The following is an 18,986-nucleotide window of genomic DNA, read 5'->3' as shown; positions in this document are numbered from 1 at the left end:
CCATTACCTCAGATTATTGTAACTTTTCGACTCCAAGTGGACTTGGAAGATAATTTATTAACGGAAAGATATGTGTGCGACAAATTTGTAGATACTGAGGTGGCCGTGCGTTATATATATTGGACGTGCGTGAGATAGTTGTAGTTGTTGGGCCTCGTCCGCAGTAATTGTCACTAAGGGCTGTAGATGTCGCTGCCGGGGTTCTGCTGATTTTTCCTCCGTTTTTTTTTTTTTTTTTTTTGGGGGGGGGGTGCGTGAAAGTAAAATCGGACTTCGGTCGCCGGGATTCGAATCCGGGTTCCGAACGTTCGCGCAACCTAAGACGTTAACCACTGCGCTGCCGTCGTCCGACACTAGTTAGTGTCGAGTGGTATTTGGCTTGTCAAGTGCCGCCACAATACGATTATATTGCATTAAGGGAAAACTGGTATTTTTATTAGATTATAAGTCAATTAGATCTGAATTTCCTTCGCTAGCCTTCTTTTCAGCCACGAATAGCAATTGCTAGCATATTGTATGTATTACGACCAAGCGTTTCGCTGCTTCGCTTGTGACTGTGTTGTGCGTCGATCGGTGATCTCAACGCCGCAAACCTGCACAGGCGAGATCCATCTCACGAGCGGATGGAACGCCGCGGCCGCTATGGCCACCGCGCCCAGTAGCCTCCGTGAAACAGAAACGTAAACGGACAGGAGAGAAGAGGAGGGTTTCGAGGGACGCTACTTTTTCGCCTGGGAAACCGGTACTTCGAATTGCGAGCACGTAAATAATTAATGCGAATTGTAAGCGTGAGCAAGGCGCGCGACAAGCAAGAACTTGATTACCGGCCAGGCGAATGCGGACCAGATTTTTGTTAACCTCGCGAGAATAACGAAATGGGTGTGTTCGAATACGATGGATCGTTAAACGAGTCTATGATAAGAGTTAAATGATTTTAATTATAAGTTGTTGAACTTAATGAAGTTTCTAACGATATGTCACATCTTCAAAAGGTATTTCGAGCTTGTATTTTCTATCAATTTCGATCTATACCTCAAACTATATACAATATAAAAGAAGTTATTTATATCTCTGACTGAAAATACCAAAGCAAACAGGTATAATTAAAGAAAGAAGATATTTACGGTTTCTTGCATGAATATTTTTTTAACACGGGCGAGTCAACAACTTTATAACTATATCGTTTAACACCTTATCATTTACGGCCAATTTTACTCGAACATGTTTCGAGCACCTATTTTAATGAGGCAACTTTTTCACTTTTCATCTCAATGTTTCGTGTCTCGTTTTAAAGCCACGCTTACCACGTATACGCTATGAGAAATTTCTCATACGTTGCCACTAACGCGCACCTTAAGGTATACCATTATCAGTTTTCGATATTACAACCCGACAATTACACATACCAATGGAATTACCGTCTAATATGCAATTCCATGAATTCAAGAGCACGGCACGACTTCATACGGTGCACATTTAATATTAACTGCCATAAAACAGGTACTTTTCTTCTGTCAGCACTTTATGCATAACTAGCCAATAGTTAATGTTACTTGGGGATCCAGAACGCTTCTGCTTTTCTCATTTTTCAAGACGACTAATAAAGGCAGAAGAAAACGACAAGAATCTCTAAACAAGACCACAAATAAAAGCGAGAACACGGTCAAAGACCTCTTAATGCTGCTAAATATGTGCACCGTTCGAGACAGTTAGATGATCACCTAGTCAAATAATTTTATGATTGAGGAAGCTCTTCTACGTGTATTGTTAGGACGTTTCGGCACCATGTAATACTGATTCATATATTTCTTTAAATATTTTGTAAATTTTCTTGGAATAAAAAGGTCCAAATCGATAGTAATCTAAAGTACAACACTTGGCTTTATTCTTTAAATATTCCTTCACAAAAGTGTATTCTTTAATTTTTTAAGAAAATAACACAAGAATGGAATATTCAAAATGTATAAAATTAAAAAACTTAAAGAACATTTAATAATATTTCTCAAAACATAAATATTAAATTTTAATCTGCGCCGTAACTCCCCTAAATTAATAGCGACTTATCGACAGCATTGGAACTTGGAATCTCTACTGTGCAATTAATAATGGACCGTATGGTGATCAAAGTTGTACACAGTAAGCCCTTTGCTGAGCGGGAACTCTTCGTTATAGCTCTTCTGGGAGCCATTAAAACTATGTTCACGTAACAAACGACGGTACACGAGTTAATATCACAGCCTAACGAGAACACATGATGTACATATATTTTCTTACATGAATTCAAACACGTAATATCGCGTAAATTTCATGGAATAAAAACAACGAAAAAAGAATGAAATAGTTCAAATATAATTCTAAAATCCTTTCTTTCGAAACGTACAATAGTCGGTTAAACGAGCCAACATTTCACGGAAATATGCTGAACAAACACAGCAAACCCGCAGTTAGCTCTCCACCATGTATTTATAGAAGAAAACATAACAGTTACCAAGTATGCAAAAACGTACTTCGGTGAAAAACACGACAAAAAGTTACACGTTGTTTCTTCGAATTATATTAGCTTACCGGTTATGCGTTTAAACAGAGATGAAACATCGATAATTTCTCTTTTCTGTCTTAAATATATTTATATCCTCTGCGTTCGTCTATTCAAAAGTTTATCGTACAAAGTATTATCTCGTATATGATCAACGAGATGTATTTCACGTCTGTTACTTTTGAAGATACATATAGCCTTTTAAATTATTTTAGAAATAATAAATATTATGAATTATAAACAATAAAATCACTCACCCTATCTTATTGATCAGCTTTCCATGAACGTGAAGGTAGGATGTGACGAATCGTTTATTTACCTAAAACATGCAAGATTCACAATTTATATTAAAATACGATTTAATGGCATGATTTATTTAGAGATATATATCTAAAAATGTATTTAAAACTATGAAACTATACTATATTGTGTTCTATGATATAGATATTTTGTTCTACGATTAAAAAGAGAAGTAAGTTTGTTTATGCCATTTTACCTCAACGCTGCTTAATTGTGCCAATTCTTCTAAATCGCTATGAGATAATCTCGCTTCGTTGGCAGTGGCTGCAGTAGTTGTACGATGAACTCGTCTTCCACCAGGATGAATCCAAATTTCTCTTCTTAGTCCGCCGCCAATATTGTTCGCTCCCTCTTTCTCTTTCATCCTGGCTCGTTCTTTCCATTCTCTCTCCTCTTTCCGTTTCCGTTCCGTCGATTCATACTATTAGAATACATTACAATTGAATCCTATATGTAGCTTGTTATGAAATTAAGGACAGCATAGGGCATAGCGTAAATGAGAGTTCATTGTCTTTATAGGAGTCCTGTCAATTATCCTATTACATCTAAATTCTCTCAAATACTAATGAAAGATACAAGCATCATATGTGTAAAGCGTAAAAGGCTCTTTAAATGTTTGTATCTTTCGATTGCACTTATTTAAAAAATATGCATGCTAGTATCATGTGCGAAATAGTGCTAGTAACTAACAGAAATGGTGCTTTTATTTATAAAAAATAATTCAGCAAAATGCAGCGGACTATACTCAAAAAATGTTCAAACTATATGTTTCTATTCTCCGTAAATACTACCGTCTCAAATCACTAATTACGCTATCAGTTATATTTAAGCATAGAATGATTTGCTTTCAAGTACTTATGATTGTGCGAAAAATATTGACTTTTATACATTGGACTATTAATAGTCGAAAGCGTGCGAGGAGGCATATGATGCGCAAAGAAAATTTATAAGAAAAATCCAATGCAAATAAAACAAAGGTATATTAAACGGTTCGAAAATAAAGAGGACTACTTCAAGCTTTAGTTAAGATAACCGGTACTTAGAGATATCACACCAAGTATCGAAATTTACTTACATAATGTAGATACTGGCAGCAAAACAAAATCAAAATATTATTAACGTTAGTATTAATACAAACATATAAGAAAGTACTTAAATTTTTGTCTTACCTTCTTCCTGTTTTCATCAAAAAGTGCTATTAAACTCTCCCTCGCAGAATGGAAAGGATTAGATGCCATAAGAGATCGCATATAATAATACACCGCATCCAACTTTCGCCTCTAGAATCAAAATTCATATTTAATTTGTTTAATTTTATTTACTGTTTTTTTCATTCATCGTACACAAAGTGAAAATACGTACAGCATAATGTGCTAGTAATGCAAGCTGGTTGTAAGGCCTTCCATTCTTTGGATTAAGTTGTTGTGCTTTCAAATACCATCTAAAAGAGAATAAAAGTTTGCATAAAATAATGTCGTCTTTATAGGACGTAATAATAATGTGTCTATTTCCTACTTACTGCCGAGACTTTCCATAATTATTTGTTTCATTTGCCTGTTCTCTATATCTCGCCAAATCACCCAAAAATAGATATATTTTTTGCGCACTTACTAAGGCTAAACCTAAGATCCCAAGACCCTTAGGCAAAGTCGACGATGCAAGAAATGTATCCAATTTAAATTCGTATTTCGTTTCAAGAACAGTCAACAAACTCTCTAAATATACGGTACCATCGTCAATAATTTTTAACATAATTTTTTTATAATGTTCTCGACCTTCAGAACTTTCTTTAGGCATGCCTTTTCGCAGCATTTCGATCATATTATAAAAAAGTATTTTCCAAAAATGTTGTTCAACGTTCTCAGCTTGACAAAATTTGATATCAGTCTCGAGCAAAGTTTTTAAACTTTCTTGTAGAAAGTGTCGTATATACAAAACCCTCTCCCAATTTGATGTAAAACCACCAGAACTTAGTATCCACTGCAATTCTAAATCAGCACGTTCTATATCCAAGAGTAAGTAAGGATTTTTAGCTAATCGAAAACTGTCAAATGAAGAATTATAAATTATTATTAGGATAATTATACTTATTTTTATTCATGATTTGCAATATATTTATTGATTTTACATACCTATCGGAGTAAGGATCATACCACGAAGGTCTTATATTTCCAAATTGGTCATTTGTCATGTATGGTGGTGGCACGCCATCCAAATGCGTTCCCTGGAAGTTATGATGAGTAGAACTAATACCCCCATGGGATTGAAACACTGGTATACTTGAACCTTGAGATGTAGTTTCACTTTCTCTGAATGTAAAACATTCAATAAATCGATTAATTCTATTATAAAGAAATTAATTAACTTAATAAAGAATTAAAAAGTACAAAAAACTTTTTTTATATATTTATACCTTTGTACTGCTGCTCTACTACTAGGAGAGGTAATAACGATTGGCTTATTAGGATTATTGGGATCAAATAACGTTCTTTGTTGTTGCACTCCTTGTTGCCTCGAAGTTTGATGATTAGGCGGAGATTGGCTAGTATCAGGTAACACCAAAACACCCGGTGGTTGAGAACTGGTATATCCAGTAGGTGATGCTTGATGTGCTGTTAAAGTATTTGCTAACGTGACAGAATGTGAAGAAACACTAGGTGTTTGTCGACCATCGTCAGAATCACAAACTGACATTTTTCTACCTGTTCTCCAATTTTCATCTAAATATCGATCGGACGCTCTGAAAGTCATGTATCAATAAAATAATGATATTAATTCCTAACATAGACAACACAAAATATATGCTTTTTAAAACAATTTATATGAGGCTGTCCAGAACGTAATACCTGTTTATGTATGAAAGCTATAAAAAACAATGGAATATGCTTATAGCAGGATTTATTCATAAGCTGGCATATGAAATTTCCATATGAAATTTCGTGTTGAAATAACTAGTACTGTCCTTGTTTCATACGTTTAAAATAGCGATGCAAATTGAAAATCACGCCAATGATGGATTGTCATACCTTTGCACCTTTCGAATGCTGAAAACGTTCGTCCAAAAGAAATGTATCGCCAAATTACAATAGTTTTCGATTTAAAAAAAAGACGAGCAAAATTGAAAGAGTTTTTGGATGAATGAAACGCCTTGTAGGAAACACTGATTTAAAGGACGTGAAACACTAGTTATCTGAACTCGTGGCAGAAGTGTGTAACGGAGAAGCGGTGGTTATATTGAAAAATAGCTAAGTATTATATAAAGTATAATAATAAAGTTATAAATGAAGAAAACTTTTCAAAATGCATTTATATTGTTGTAACTTTAAAACGGATATTACTTTCTGGACGTCCCTCGCATATACATACCTATGTCGATGAAGGTCATCAAAGTTTCGATTACCACCACGATAACTTCTATCTTTGCTAGATTCTCGACTACGTTGTATAATATTACGGTGTCTTTTGTGGTCATATCTCCTACTACTGTTATTGTTTTTTTGATTATTGTTATAGTTATCATTTTCTCTATTTTGCTGATTATTTTGCCGATCACGACTATTAACACGAGCTTTATCTATGCTATTACTCCTTAAAACATATAGGAAAATAAATTTACTATAAAATAAATTCCTATTCTTAATATGTAAATTGTAAAGTATATAAATAATAGCTATAAATTTTGGCAATTCTTACCTTCCTTGATCTACCGCGTGTTTCTTTTCACGCTTTTTTTTTTTACGTCGATTATGACTACTTGTTGTAGTTTCATTTCCTGACACATTAACATTTTCACGTAAACTCAATACAGATGAACTACGACTTGCACGCTCAGCTTCTAGCTTCTCACTTAATTCAACGTCTTCACTCCAATCCTATGTATAATATATGTATTCAAATACGATTATATGTTTCTGCACAATGATAAATGTATTTACAATGAAATACTTACAAATGGATGTTCAACAGATATATTTAACGCAGTGTTGATAGATTCACCTTTTGATGAACTGACACCTGAATTTTGTTGACCGTTCTTTTTTTCTTGTATTGTATTACGCTCAGATGTATTGCTACACCGTTGCCTTAAAAAAATCAAAACATAATTAATAATGATATTAGAAACATAAATATTTATTTATAAATAATCATTACGTTTGAGTGCGGTGAAAAGCTGGAGATGGAGATATTCCTCGACGATGACTCTCTGGCGATATTTGACGTTTGTTTATACTGGACATTGAAGTAACGGGTGATGCTGATGATGGCGGTGGTATCGTTGAACTATCTACTCGACTTAAACTTTCCATACTAGTATACATAGTACTATTACTGCCACGACGATCGTAAGATCTACTTTTAAAAGATACGAAAATTATATTAAATTGCTATTGTCCATATAATAAAATACAATATTAAGAATATCACAAAATATAATACACATTTATAAATTATGTTCCTATAATTATATAAATTATATACCTTTGCATAAATTCTTGGCTTGGTGTATGAGATCTGGAACTTGGAGCTGAATACTGATCAGGTGTAACACACCTAAAAACGTTTGTTGAACTTTCTAAATCTTCTGGTCTAAGTCTACCTCTACCTCTAGCTCGTGATGGTGTATTAGACCAGCTAGTTTGTGGAGGTAATGGACCAGATGGAGGTAAACTTTGCATCGTTTGTGAATGTTGCATTGCAGGTGGAAAATTATAGTTTGACGGTGCCTTTAAAAAGATAATTTACATTTAACAAAAAATTTAACAAAGTTTAATCAAATTTTATAAGATAATATTAATTTTACCTGAAATGAAGCACTATTGCTATTCCATGTATCTTCAGACGGTGAGGAACTTGGTGGTAAGGGCAAACCATTATCCAAAAAGTATTTTTTCTGAAGTCTAGGTGGTAAGCGTTTTATTTTTACTTTTTTTGGCAAACTATCTTTAGTACCACCCCATTTCCCTGATGGTGGTTTGCCTTGAAACTTTTCTGGATGTCCAGCAGGTTCTACACTACGTGTATCTCTAGTACGATTGAAATCATTTAAGTGATTCGTTGTTGCAAAAAGAGGTTCTGAACCCTAAACAAATAAATAAATATTGTAAATTAGTTTTATAAAGAAATTCTTTGGACAATGTAAAATATCAACTTATTATTTCAGACCTGTCTAACTTCACGAGAACTATCTTTCCTATTTCCATAACCTCTGTTAGATAAAGGAGAGTCAGATCGCCAACGCTCTTCATTTTCATTACCGTGCCGAGTTCTTCGATTACCTGAATATCTTTTATCATGCTCATCTCGGTTTTTACTTCCACTTTCGCTATTTCTTCTACCATGACCACTTAACCGATTACATTGACTATCACTTTTATGACTACGATTTGAATGAGAATCACGATCTTCACTATGCTCTCTCTCTTGATCCTGATCCCAACCTCCTTGATTGGGAGATCTAAGAGATAAGAATTATATTTTTATTCAACCCATTAATAATAAAACAAAATTATATTTTATGGAATTCACCTATTTGTTACATCTTGTTCAGCTAATGCTTCTTTTACTTTTTTAGGTACATATAATAGCTGTTCTGGTTTCTTAGTTTTCCTTCTTGAATCTCCAGAATTACTATTTTGAGAAGAACCTTGTGCCTGTTCAATGTTTGTAACGCTTCTGTAATTAATATTTAGATCATTCAATTTTTCTGTTACATTTTTAACTTGAGATGATGGTGGATTATTTTGATTTTGGTTGGATTTATTGAGTTGTGACTGTTTTAAACGATGTTGGACGGAGCTAGATTTAGGTTTCTCCCGTGAAATATTTTCATTATCTAAATCATCTGTAGATCTTCCTGATTTTCGAAGAGGTCCACTTCCTGGCCTATATAAAGCTTGAGGTGCTCTATTTCCTCCACCTTTCATTCCTATCGACCTATCCTCTTCTAATTTTGAATTATCTGGAAATATAAAATTTCACATCTTCTAAGTAAAGTACGTATATCTTAATTATCTAATATATTATATTTATCCTTACAACATTATAATTTAGTTTAATTTGAAGTATATACAAAATTAAAAATAATATGTTGAATAAATTAAATATAAATGAAATTGTGTTTGGAGTTATTAACTATTTATTAATATGTATAGCATTATAATAAATGAAATTTAATAAATGATAATATGTTCATAATCAATGTTCAAACATTATCACTGTTTAAGCTGAAAAATTAAACTTAAAGATATATCTAAATCAAAAACATATTAAAATTGCTAGATCTTACACGATAGTAATATTATACTTATTATAGTAATATTATACAGTAAGTATACTGAATATTATGAAAAAAAAAAATAAATAATTCATATCACAAATTGAATAAGGAATAAATACAATATTCTTGTTTATGAAAGCATTAATATTCCATATATAAGTTATATATTTCAGTCATAAATGATTGCTCTAAAATTTATTAAATTATGGTTAGAGGTATATGTATAATGTATCTATAACTGTAATAGTCTTTTCCAATGTTTTTAGCATATTAGATGACAGAAGTTCGTTCATATACGATAACTAAGTATTGCTATTAGTTAAATATAACACTTTGCTAAGTGCAATAACTAATAGTGATTGTTGACACTCTTGACAGTAACTGAAGTTATCAATTTACGAGAATTAGGAATAAAAGTTATATAACCCTTAACTGCTCAAGATAAATTTGCAATTTCTATAAAAATCTAATACGAATTATAATATATGCTAAATTTACTTCTTACATTGGTTAAATTTCACAACATATCACAGCATAATTCCCGCTGTATTTTTAGGTTAGCTTGTTTGGTGAGGTTAGCTCTGTAAATGCACCTAACAGAATTGAAAAGGGGCATGTGTGTTTATTACCTACACACGAAATATAATCACGGGATTACAAATTAAGATATTTATATTATTCAGCGAAATAATTTTTTTCAAGGTACCTTGTAAAAATTCTCCCCACTTTTTGCGTCCTTTGTCGCGGTTCGCCATATTGAAGTACAATCACATCCAAATTTTTTAAAATCAGAATTTACTTCCAATCATGTATTACGTTGATACAAAAGCTCTAGAATTAATTACTAATTAATTTCAATAAACAATAAAAAATGCTAGCAGAAATAGATTTTACATACTACTTAATAAATTAATGAACTATTCTATTGTTTATTTAAATATTTTATTATTACTAAAAATAATTATGAACAAATATATTATTTAATTGTAAAATATGATTTTAGTTTACAAAATGTAATAGTACAGTTTATATATTGCACATTAAAGTAATTTTTATAACTGTTTATTCAAACAGAATAAAACGATCTTCTTAAAATTTATCACACTCGACTAAAACATTTTCTATGATATTTGATAGGAACATAATAATTAAATAAATTAATATAATGCTCATAATAGTAACGTAATACCTATCCAATAACACTATAAATAATCGTAACAGATAAATGATATTTAATGATATATATACAAATATACATATTGTACGTATATGCATATATTTCAGTATTATACATATTAAACAATTTATTTCACATTCATGAAAAGTTAACTATAGATAACAGTAACAAAATTTCATTTTGGTATTAAATATATAAAATCAATTTTATAAAATTAAGATTAAATAAATACTGGGGATTATAGATTTTTGCGTCATATTTAGTTATATATCTATTGTATTCTACAAAAATATTCTTATTGCATATATTTTAAGGATTACTTGGTATTTACATTATATTTGTTGCCAATTATTATATGTAAAATGAACATAAAAGAGACTTCTGTAAAACGTAAAATATTGAGTTTTTCCTAGTAGAAAGTAATGGTATAATAATATATAACCTTAATATATTTAGCTGTATTTCAGTTTAGGGGACATAAAATTATTGTCTCTTTTTTATATATATTATAACAATTTTTGACACATAGAATCCGAAAATGCAAGTCTTAACATTAGGAATCTAGCGATTCGAAAGTTATGTATATGTAAAGTTTAGCGTTTTTATCACAGAAGTTTAGCGTATTTTACACGTTAATTTGACGCCATGTTGGCTTCTATCCATGATTCGTCCAATGAGTAGAGTCGCTGACTGTAAACAAATGCACGTGGGTGGCGGAATTTTAAATCGTGAGTATTGGATTAGGTTTGGGCACGTAGACTTTTATACATTTGGACAGGTTTGAGTTACGTTTTATTCTCCGGACATCGCGCCATGAGGCGACCGATTACATTTATGTATACAAACCTATATAAACTGATATTCGATGAAGTTCAATTCAATGCTTATCTGTACGGACCAATCACATGATGGATAGAAACAATATGGTGTCATACTAACCTGTACAATGCGTTAAAAATGCTCGGTTTTATATACACATAATTCCTGAACCGCTGAATTTATAGAGTTAAGGCTAGCATTTTTTAATTCTCCGCGGCGAAAAATATTAAATAACAAAAAACAAGTCAATAATTTTATATTCCCTAAGCCGAAGTTAAACTATATATTTCTTTCAAATACTTATTCTTATCGGTCAAATGTTTACTCCGCTTGTTATTATTAATCGTAGATTAACAACCGCTGCAAGATGCAAACGGCGAGTTGTTGTTACAGGAATGGGTATAGTATGTCCTCTGGGAATTGGTGTACAAAATGCTTGGCAAGCGCTTATTAATTCTAAATCAGGTATCACCAAATTGACTAATCCGGAATATGACAAGCTACCTTGCAAAGTTGGTAAGTGTTTTATATATCTTTATGTGTTCTAAATAAATTTGTATAAATATCTCAACTTTTTACATTCTATAATAAATTTCCAATATATAGGGTGATTCATAAATACATATCCATACTTCAGGGAATGAATCTACACATTGAAATAAGTAAAAGACATCATATGAACACATGTCTTATGTACTTTAGTTTTTAAGTTATAGATGATCAAGGAAAATGTTCAAAGTCTGTCCTGTATCTCAATATATACATTGCAAGTCTTAATATTGTTGTATACACAATTGAAACATATTTTGATCTGTGTACAGTTTATAATTTTTCTTATTTCTACTTCTACAATACATGAATAATGAACTTGCAAGGACATAATATTGATTCTCTAAAACTCTATCTAATTCAAGACATGACAAGCTTCTGCAATATATACATTCAATGCTGAAGTAAGCAATTATGTAGAATATATGATTATATTATGTTTCTTATTTATTTTAATGTGTACATTCAACATCTAAAGTATGCATTTGTGAATTATCCTATATATAATACAATAATATTTTGATAGCTGCATTAGTACCTAAAGGAAATGGTCCTGATGAATTGGATATTGATTCATATTTTACAAAAAGTGAGTTACGTACAATGTGCCCAGCTACTCCTTATGCTTTGATAGCTACAGAAGAAGCATTGAATGATGCAAATTGGAAACCAAACAATGAAACTGATAAACGAGATACAGGAGTAGCAGTAGGAATTGGAATGATAGATTTAATTGATGTATGCACAACATACGAAGCCTTAAAAAAAGGATATAACAAAGTTAGTCCTTATTTTGTGCCAAGAATATTAACAAATATGGCTGCAGGACAAATTAGTATTAAATATGGTCTTCGTGGCCCAAATCATTCTGTGTCAACAGCATGTGCAACTGGAGCACATGCAATTGGTATTATAAGTTTGAACAAAGATCAAAAATATTTTCTGTTTACTATGATTATGTAATATAACCAATTTCTAGGTGATGCATTTCGTTTTATTCGTGGGGGAGAAACAAGTGTAATGATATGTGGTGGGGCAGAAGCATGCATCAGTCCTCTTGCTATAGCTGCTTTTTGTAGACTTCGAGCATTGAGTACTAACAAAAATGATTTTCCGTATGAAGCATCAAGACCATTTGATAAGGATAGGGATGGATTTGTTATGGGAGAAGGTGCTGCAATACTAGTGTTGGAAGAATTAAATCATGCACTTGAAAGAAAAGCTAATATTTATGCAGAAGTGTTAGGGTATGGTTTATCTGGTGATGCAACACATTTGACTGCACCTAGTGAAGATGGTACAGGTGCTATATTAGCCATGGACAGAGCGGTGAAAGATGCCGGTATAGAAACTGTAGAAATAACTTTTATTAATGCACATGCAACTTCAACCCCTTTAGGTGATGGTATTGAACTGAAAGCTATAGAATCATTTATGGGACAACATAGTAAAAACGTAACTGTCTCTAGTACAAAAGGTGCACACGGTCATTTGTTAGGTGCAGCAGGAAACTTAGAAGCTGTTTTTACTATTCTGGCAATAAAAGAGAGTGTAATTCCACCAACATTAAATTTGCATAATTTGGATACAGAAACATCCTTAAATTTTGCTCCTAATATAAAGAAAAATTGGAATACAACCTCTAGACGCGTGGCATTAAAAAATGCTTTTGGTTTTGGTGGAACAAATGCATGTTTATGCTTTGCACAATATAATGAATAAGTTGATCATTAAACTAAAACTAGTTTGAAAAGAAGCATAATACACGACGTAGTCCAAACTAGTCATTCCTCAATGTACATTAATTAATACATATATAGATGGCGGGGATTTAAATAGGAACACTGAAATATTTCTGTTACTAGCAGTTGTCTGAAAAATCTCCAAAGCACAAAGTTATATTATTTAGAAGGGCACATACAATAGTAAATAAAATTTCTTCTAAAATTCATTTTTTTTAAATGAGATTTTAAGGTTATCGTATTTTTTAATATATTAATCAATTCATCTCTTCATTCTCTATAAAAATATATTATCCTATTTATGTCAAAAGCTATTAGTTTAGTTTTAGTTTTAACCTTAATTTTGTCAAATGTATAAAAGATAAAGACAATGTAAACACGAAAATACCGCTTCGTTTCTTCCCTTGTCTTTCATATATTATAATTGACAAAATTAAAGTTAAAACTAAAACTAAACAATAGCTAGCTCATACATAAACATAAACACCTTTTACCTTTTTATAAGAAATACAGAGATGGATTGATTAATCTATTAAAATAAACGACCCTAATAAAACAGGCGACGATGATATTGAAATCTCATAAAAGAATGACTTCCAGAAAAAATTTTATCTACCATTACTAAGCAGTATAATTTTTAACTATTGAGTTTTTTCATATGACCACTAATAATGGAGATATTTCTGTGTTTCCATTTAAATGCTCCACACGGCGAAGGTCGCATCTGAAAAACGATATATATGCATAATTTTACTTTTTTATAAGAAAATACATTTGAGATTGAAGTTTAAATATGTTTAATACTTTTATCTAATGTATAATATGAAACTCTTGTAATATATTATCTGAGAAGAAAGCAAAATATTTTATATTATTATAGAAAATTGTACAAAAAAGATATAACTTGAAATAATATAATACATAATGGAATACAATATTTATTTTGTATTAATATTTAATATTTCTTGGCCATTTTATTATTACAACATTTACATTCATTTTGCAAGGAAACAAATCCAAAAAAATAAAATCCTCTTAAAAGTACATAGTAATTTATACAATTATTTACTACGTGCAGTTGATCGTTATTCGCCATATTTTATGACCAATACATGCTCACAAAAATTATCATTTAATATTTAATCATACATACAAGCATGTAGAAATCAGTCTCATAATTCTGATCACTGACAAATATCTGTGCATTAATGCAACAATTCATATGTATTTCTTTTAATCCAGTTTTCAGAATTAATATTTGACTACAAACTTTGCTTTCATTCATTTACAATTACAATTTTGATCTACAAATGTCTTTTAGTTTTATAAATTCAGCTACATAGAAAACAACAGAATTCAAGGCATAATTGTTTCTTGGTACCTCTAGTTTATTAGATGCAATTCTTTGCTTACAGATAAACCATACCATACGATGTTCGTACGATGTATATCTTCAACAATATCTTATTCACATAGGAAGTTTGACATCCAATGATAACAGTTATATGAAATACATCTATTGCACTCCTGTTTATCTACTGGCAGTAAATCAATATAAAAAAGAAAGATTGTATCCTATTAAGTAACTGTACCTAGTAGGAATTCTTAATTAGGAATGGTAAAGGGTTTGTGATGACTGCATAAAATAGCAAAACGTCTTCTCAGTGTTTGACGCAGTTCTTGTCGCTTTTCAAGGACTTGGCACATTCGAGATTTAAATTCCAATACTTCCTCAGCTGGAATATAACTTTCTTTTTCTTCGTCGCCTGATAAATAAGAATCCTGAAAAGAAACAAATCATATTGGAGATAAAAACAAAGTCCTAGATGAAGTTCTGAATTTGAACAAATTACGCACTTACTTCTAACATTTGTGTAAGTGTTAAACCCCCACCCCTTTCCTTTAACAACGAGATACCAGAACTGGAATGAACAAGTTTTTCAGATGGTCTTATATCGTGACAGTCCCTCTCATGGTTACAACATCCATCGCTACAAGCTACTTCCGATCCTTCTGGAGTACTAGGAAGGGAAGAACTGCTAATGTTATGCTCCGACGAATAACCACAATCTTGCGACGATTGTTCACTTGAAGAACGACTTTTCCTTTCTGAGATTGACAATTCGAAACGTTTCTTCATTTCTATCCACATATTACATCTCTTGCCTGGTTTTCCGATCCAAGCATCTACTATTCCTTTAGTCATTGAATCTTTATAATCTCCTAGATGATGCCAATGATCATTTTCAATCTTTTCCGAAAGATCCTATACAATAAAAGATATTTAAATCTTATAACGCACGATAAACGATATTCAGAACATGTATTGACACATTAAATTATTACCTTACACGATTCACACGCATCAAATAATTCTTCTTCAGAAAGGTTTTTGACAGGTATATTACTTTTCTTTGTTTGATTTGCAGAAATTTTGGTCTTTAATTCAGAATGTTTTTTAATTGTATTTTTTTGCATATTTGATGATTTTTTGGGGAATGCTAATTGTGTTTGATTTTGTGATCGTGATATACCAGACTTCGATTTTTTTACACAGTCTGGGCATTTACATGTAGGTGGTCCCTTATTTTTTGGATCTAATACTTGTAACTGCAATAGACAAACAATGGTTATTAATAATAGATACATACATTTATAATTAAGTAAAGAAATATAATAATAGTCTATCTACCTTATGTTGATCTATGTTTTGCGTTGTGGGTTTTGAATCCCCACAAGCACAAGGCGTATCGCTACTACCACTTTGCTTTTTGCTTGAACACTAATAATAATTAATTTATGTCAGAATATTAAATACATAAATTTGGGAAGTCTAAATTTACAGATAATAGCATACATCACATGTATTTTCTTTTTCTTCTATCTCATATCGTCGTTCTTTCTTCTTTTTGCGTTTTAAACGTAACTTTTCTCGTCTCTGTTGTTTTGCTATTTCTTCTCTTGTTAATTCTTCATAGAGAAGTTCTAGTTGAGAAATACCTTGTTTGACTTCTACAGCCATCTGTGAAGAATCACATAATCATTTACAAGTAATTCTATTAATTTAGTAATATAAAATTTCATTATCAATTATACTTGAAAATTCCTAGATAATGCATCTACTGCAACAGCAGCTAATACTTTGCATACAGTTTCCTCTTCTCTTAATCGTCTATGAATTCTATGCAAGCGTTCAGCAACACACATTGCTAGACATGTAAGTACTTCTTCTTGAGCAATTTCTAACGTTTTTGCATGTCGTTCCCTGTAATTTAAAGGTTACTTTACAACTGAATTACAAAATATAATTATGAATAACAATATCTTGCAGGTCTATACCTCCCCATCAATTCTGGCTGTATACGTCCCATAAGATTATCCATAAAATATGGATTTGTAGGTATATGTACATGTCTATCACGTATGCAACGTCTGATCCCATAATATAAAGAAGCAACATAGCCTTTTTCTTTCTCTGGTTCAGGCTCTGTTGTTAACAGAGAAAATGCCAGCAGTACCTTTGTCCGACATTCGCCACAAAATCTATAATTGTAGATATGATACAAAAATTTGTAGACAATCATAAAAATTTATGAACTTACCGATGTTTACGTAAATACGTATCCAAAGTAGCCTCAAGGCTATTACTTTCAATCAATGAAAGTGCTAAACGACATGAATGATCCATGCAATCCCATACTTCTTTCCATGCACTTGGAGGAGGTCTCATACGCTGAATTTCTAATGAATGTAATACACATCTTCGTGATTTTTTATTTCTAGGTTGGCCTTCAACTAAACTGTTTAACCTAGTGCTATAGTAAATATTAGAATTATTGAATATCTCTAATATATTCAAGCAATATATATTCATATATATTGTATTACCTGTGTCCTTGCAACATTGTACAGAGCAACTGTGGTGATTCTAAAACATCATCTTTTATTGATAATAAACCTTCAGGTGTAATCACTAGTGGATCTAATGCTGGATGTCCTGATTTCATGAGGTCATAGAATAATCTCTCAACACTAAATGTATACAATACCAATTAATATAAAAAATTAACACATTCAATATATATATTATATTTAAATGTTTTATTATACCTTCTTCTGCAACCAACACATGGTACAGCTTGGCCTAAGATTGCAAGCATATCCTTGCATGTTACTTCAAATGAGGCCTTAATTTCTTCTTTTGTAAGCATATTAAGTTTTCTTGTAAATTCATCCAGATCTTTACCACAAACTAATGGACTATCACAGATTGCTCCTAAACCATTTATATCCATAACCATCTACAGAAAATTAAATACTACATTATAAGATTAAATTTAATTTTATTCTTTCTTGAACATTAAAGCTGAATTGTACTTATGAAAAAAAGCATATTCTTTTTATAATGTAATTATATATTTAATTTATAATATATTCTAAACATATAATTTATAATATAATAATATGTGAGTCTAGCTTTATAACATTGAATAACCAGTTTGTATTTACAGATAAAAACAAAAAATTATTTACATACAAAAGTTTTATCTAATTATAAACATATCCAAACATGATCAGTCAGAAATCTTAGACAAAGATAACAAAAAAAGTGTTTGAGTTTGTAATTATTCACAACACTGTATGTATGTATCTATATATATATTATTTTACATGGAAAATATAAACTTTATGTAATTATTAAACGATTAATAATTGTTTAGTGTAATTGGATAATTTGTGTAATTAGAAAAAAATTAAATTGAGTAATTAAAAAAATTACAATTAACAAATGAAATATATATAGGATATTTTATTAAAATTATATATTTGTATTTATTTTAGTCTTTCTTATATATGAAATAAAAATAAAAATCAAGATTTTTATCAATGAATTTATAGTTCATATTTTCATGTTTATTTCCATTTATTCAATGGTATTTAATCAAAGAGTGAAAAAAACAAATCATTTTGACATTTTTTTTCAAAAAGAAAACAAATAACTTTAAAATCAAGATAAACGCGTGTGTTCAAATAAAGATTGAAAATGATTACGAAAATTTCAATTCTATGAAGTGGCAGTAATCAGTAAATATTAAGCAGAGCACTGATATCAAACATAACACACCGAATTAATTATGGTATAAGCATGCATTCATTGCCACGTTTAGGTTAAGTCAGAAATATCATGGGATGCCATTACGTAAGTCCTGTTGAACTTTAAGCTTTTAGTAACCACAAACTGTAATTAAGAAACAAATGATAGAAGAAGATTATATTCACCGTAAGATTCTCATCGACAATGAACGGCATTTGTCTTCGTGTCAAATCGACCGGGTCATCGTCCCGCCAAACGTCCACTAACTTCGCCATCACTGTTGAATTCTTCTATTAATAACAATTACCAATGCGACAATATTCAATCTTGAAGCCCGTTACGATATACGACCACGAATAATTGTAATCCACTGGTACAACTATACCAGAAAAATAAGTAGACACTATCATACGTCTGCCATTTGCAACGAGTGGTTTCTCACTTCCGCCCTGCGTGCATTGTCCCGCTTCCCTCTGTGCGTCATTTTATCC

At 31.2% G+C, this 18,986-nt stretch overlaps 3 protein-coding genes and 1 long non-coding RNA gene across 13 annotated transcripts in view; 2 read left to right on the top strand and 2 right to left on the bottom strand.

Moving 5' to 3' along the window:
• The window catches only part of LOC126916617 (telomerase-binding protein EST1A-like), a 147,654-nt gene extending 137,713 nt beyond the window's left edge, over positions 1-9,941 (bottom strand). Inside the window, exons 1-16 of one of the 3 annotated variants that reach the window (XM_050722584.1) lie at positions 9,820-9,941; positions 8,363-8,795; positions 8,000-8,291; positions 7,638-7,916; positions 7,316-7,560; positions 6,989-7,189; positions 6,786-6,918; positions 6,530-6,708; positions 6,203-6,424; positions 5,250-5,576; positions 4,969-5,145; positions 4,356-4,880; positions 4,199-4,277; positions 4,006-4,116; positions 3,033-3,257; positions 2,794-2,855 (exon numbers count right to left, since the gene is read on the bottom strand). In XM_050722584.1, the coding sequence (XP_050578541.1) occupies positions 2,794-2,855; positions 3,033-3,257; positions 4,006-4,116; positions 4,199-4,277; positions 4,356-4,880; positions 4,969-5,145; positions 5,250-5,576; positions 6,203-6,424; positions 6,530-6,708; positions 6,786-6,918; positions 6,989-7,189; positions 7,316-7,560; positions 7,638-7,916; positions 8,000-8,291; positions 8,363-8,795; positions 9,820-9,868 (3,539 nt within the window). In that variant the 5' untranslated portion in view covers positions 9,869-9,941. Of the gene's footprint in view, positions 1-2,793; positions 2,856-3,032; positions 3,258-4,005; positions 4,117-4,198; positions 4,278-4,355; positions 4,881-4,968; positions 5,146-5,249; positions 5,577-6,202; positions 6,425-6,529; positions 6,709-6,785; positions 6,919-6,988; positions 7,190-7,315; positions 7,561-7,637; positions 7,917-7,999; positions 8,292-8,362; positions 8,796-9,618; positions 9,743-9,819 lie in introns of those variants that run through there. The other 2 variants (XM_050722585.1, XM_050722586.1) reach the window with 2 other exon arrangements.
• An 881-nt stretch (positions 9,942-10,822) lies between these two features.
• On the top strand, positions 10,823-14,337 carry LOC126916620 (3-oxoacyl-[acyl-carrier-protein] synthase, mitochondrial). 6 transcript variants are annotated; one of them, XM_050722591.1, is made up of 4 exons: positions 10,823-11,018; positions 11,503-11,625; positions 12,185-12,565; positions 12,638-14,337. In XM_050722591.1, the coding sequence occupies exons 1-4, from the start codon at positions 10,952-10,954 to the stop codon at positions 13,378-13,380; spliced, it is 1,314 nt and encodes a 437-aa protein (XP_050578548.1). In that variant the 5' UTR covers positions 10,823-10,951; the 3' UTR covers positions 13,381-14,337. The 6 variants fall into 6 exon arrangements, with proteins under 6 accessions (XP_050578548.1, XP_050578550.1, XP_050578553.1 ...); XM_050722593.1 differs by having other exon boundaries at positions 10,825-11,018; positions 11,459-11,625; XM_050722595.1 differs by lacking the exon at positions 10,823-11,018 and adding an exon at positions 11,050-11,301.
• On the bottom strand, positions 14,323-18,977 carry LOC126916618 (gametogenetin-binding protein 2-like). 3 transcript variants are annotated; one of them, XM_050722588.1, is made up of 11 exons: positions 18,681-18,977; positions 17,511-17,718; positions 17,289-17,432; positions 17,003-17,215; positions 16,740-16,943; positions 16,497-16,665; positions 16,258-16,422; positions 16,093-16,182; positions 15,747-16,010; positions 15,262-15,666; positions 14,323-15,182 (listed from the first exon to the last, which is right to left on the bottom strand). In XM_050722588.1, the coding sequence occupies exons 2-11, from the start codon at positions 17,699-17,701 to the stop codon at positions 15,006-15,008; spliced, it is 2,022 nt and encodes a 673-aa protein (XP_050578545.1). In that variant the 5' UTR covers positions 17,702-17,718; positions 18,681-18,977; the 3' UTR covers positions 14,323-15,005. The 3 variants fall into 3 exon arrangements, with proteins under 3 accessions (XP_050578545.1, XP_050578544.1, XP_050578546.1); XM_050722587.1 differs by having other exon boundaries at positions 17,511-17,701; XM_050722589.1 differs by having other exon boundaries at positions 17,511-17,676.
• Positions 16,480-17,482, top strand: LOC126916622 (uncharacterized). The gene is made up of 2 exons (XR_007710667.1): positions 16,480-16,617; positions 16,732-17,482. It is a non-coding gene; the product is annotated as an uncharacterized LOC126916622 (long non-coding RNA).
• Positions 18,978-18,986: the final 9 nt, after the last annotated feature.

This window comes from Bombus affinis, chromosome 5 (assembly GCF_024516045.1).
Source record: "Bombus affinis isolate iyBomAffi1 chromosome 5, iyBomAffi1.2, whole genome shotgun sequence".
Classification (NCBI taxonomy): Eukaryota; Metazoa; Arthropoda; class Insecta; order Hymenoptera; family Apidae; genus Bombus; species Bombus affinis.
Note: the sequence above shows the minus strand (reverse complement) of the source record. Positions and strands in the feature narration are given on the sequence as shown.

Bases quoted from the DNA above. Each gene is read 5' to 3' on its own strand.
- LOC126916618 (XM_050722587.1), bottom strand. From the start codon at position 18,770: ATGGCGAAGTTAGTGGACGTTTGGCGGGACGATGACCCGGTCGATTTG. The intron at 16,183-16,257 runs GTATGCTATTAT...AATTATTATTAG, and splicing joins AAAAAGAAAATACATGTGAT to TGTTCAAGCAAAAAGCAAAG. The intron at 15,667-15,746 runs GTAATAATTTAA...TTTATTGTATAG, and splicing joins ATGCGTGTGAATCGTGTAAG to GATCTTTCGGAAAAGATTGA.
- LOC126916620 (XM_050722590.1), top strand. From the start codon at position 11,427: ATGTTTACTCCGCTTGTTATTATTAATCGTAGATTAACAACCGCTGCA. The intron at 11,626-12,184 runs GTAAGTGTTTTA...ATATTTTGATAG, and splicing joins CAAGCTACCTTGCAAAGTTG to CTGCATTAGTACCTAAAGGA. The intron at 12,566-12,637 runs GTATTATAAGTT...ACCAATTTCTAG, and splicing joins AACTGGAGCACATGCAATTG to GTGATGCATTTCGTTTTATT.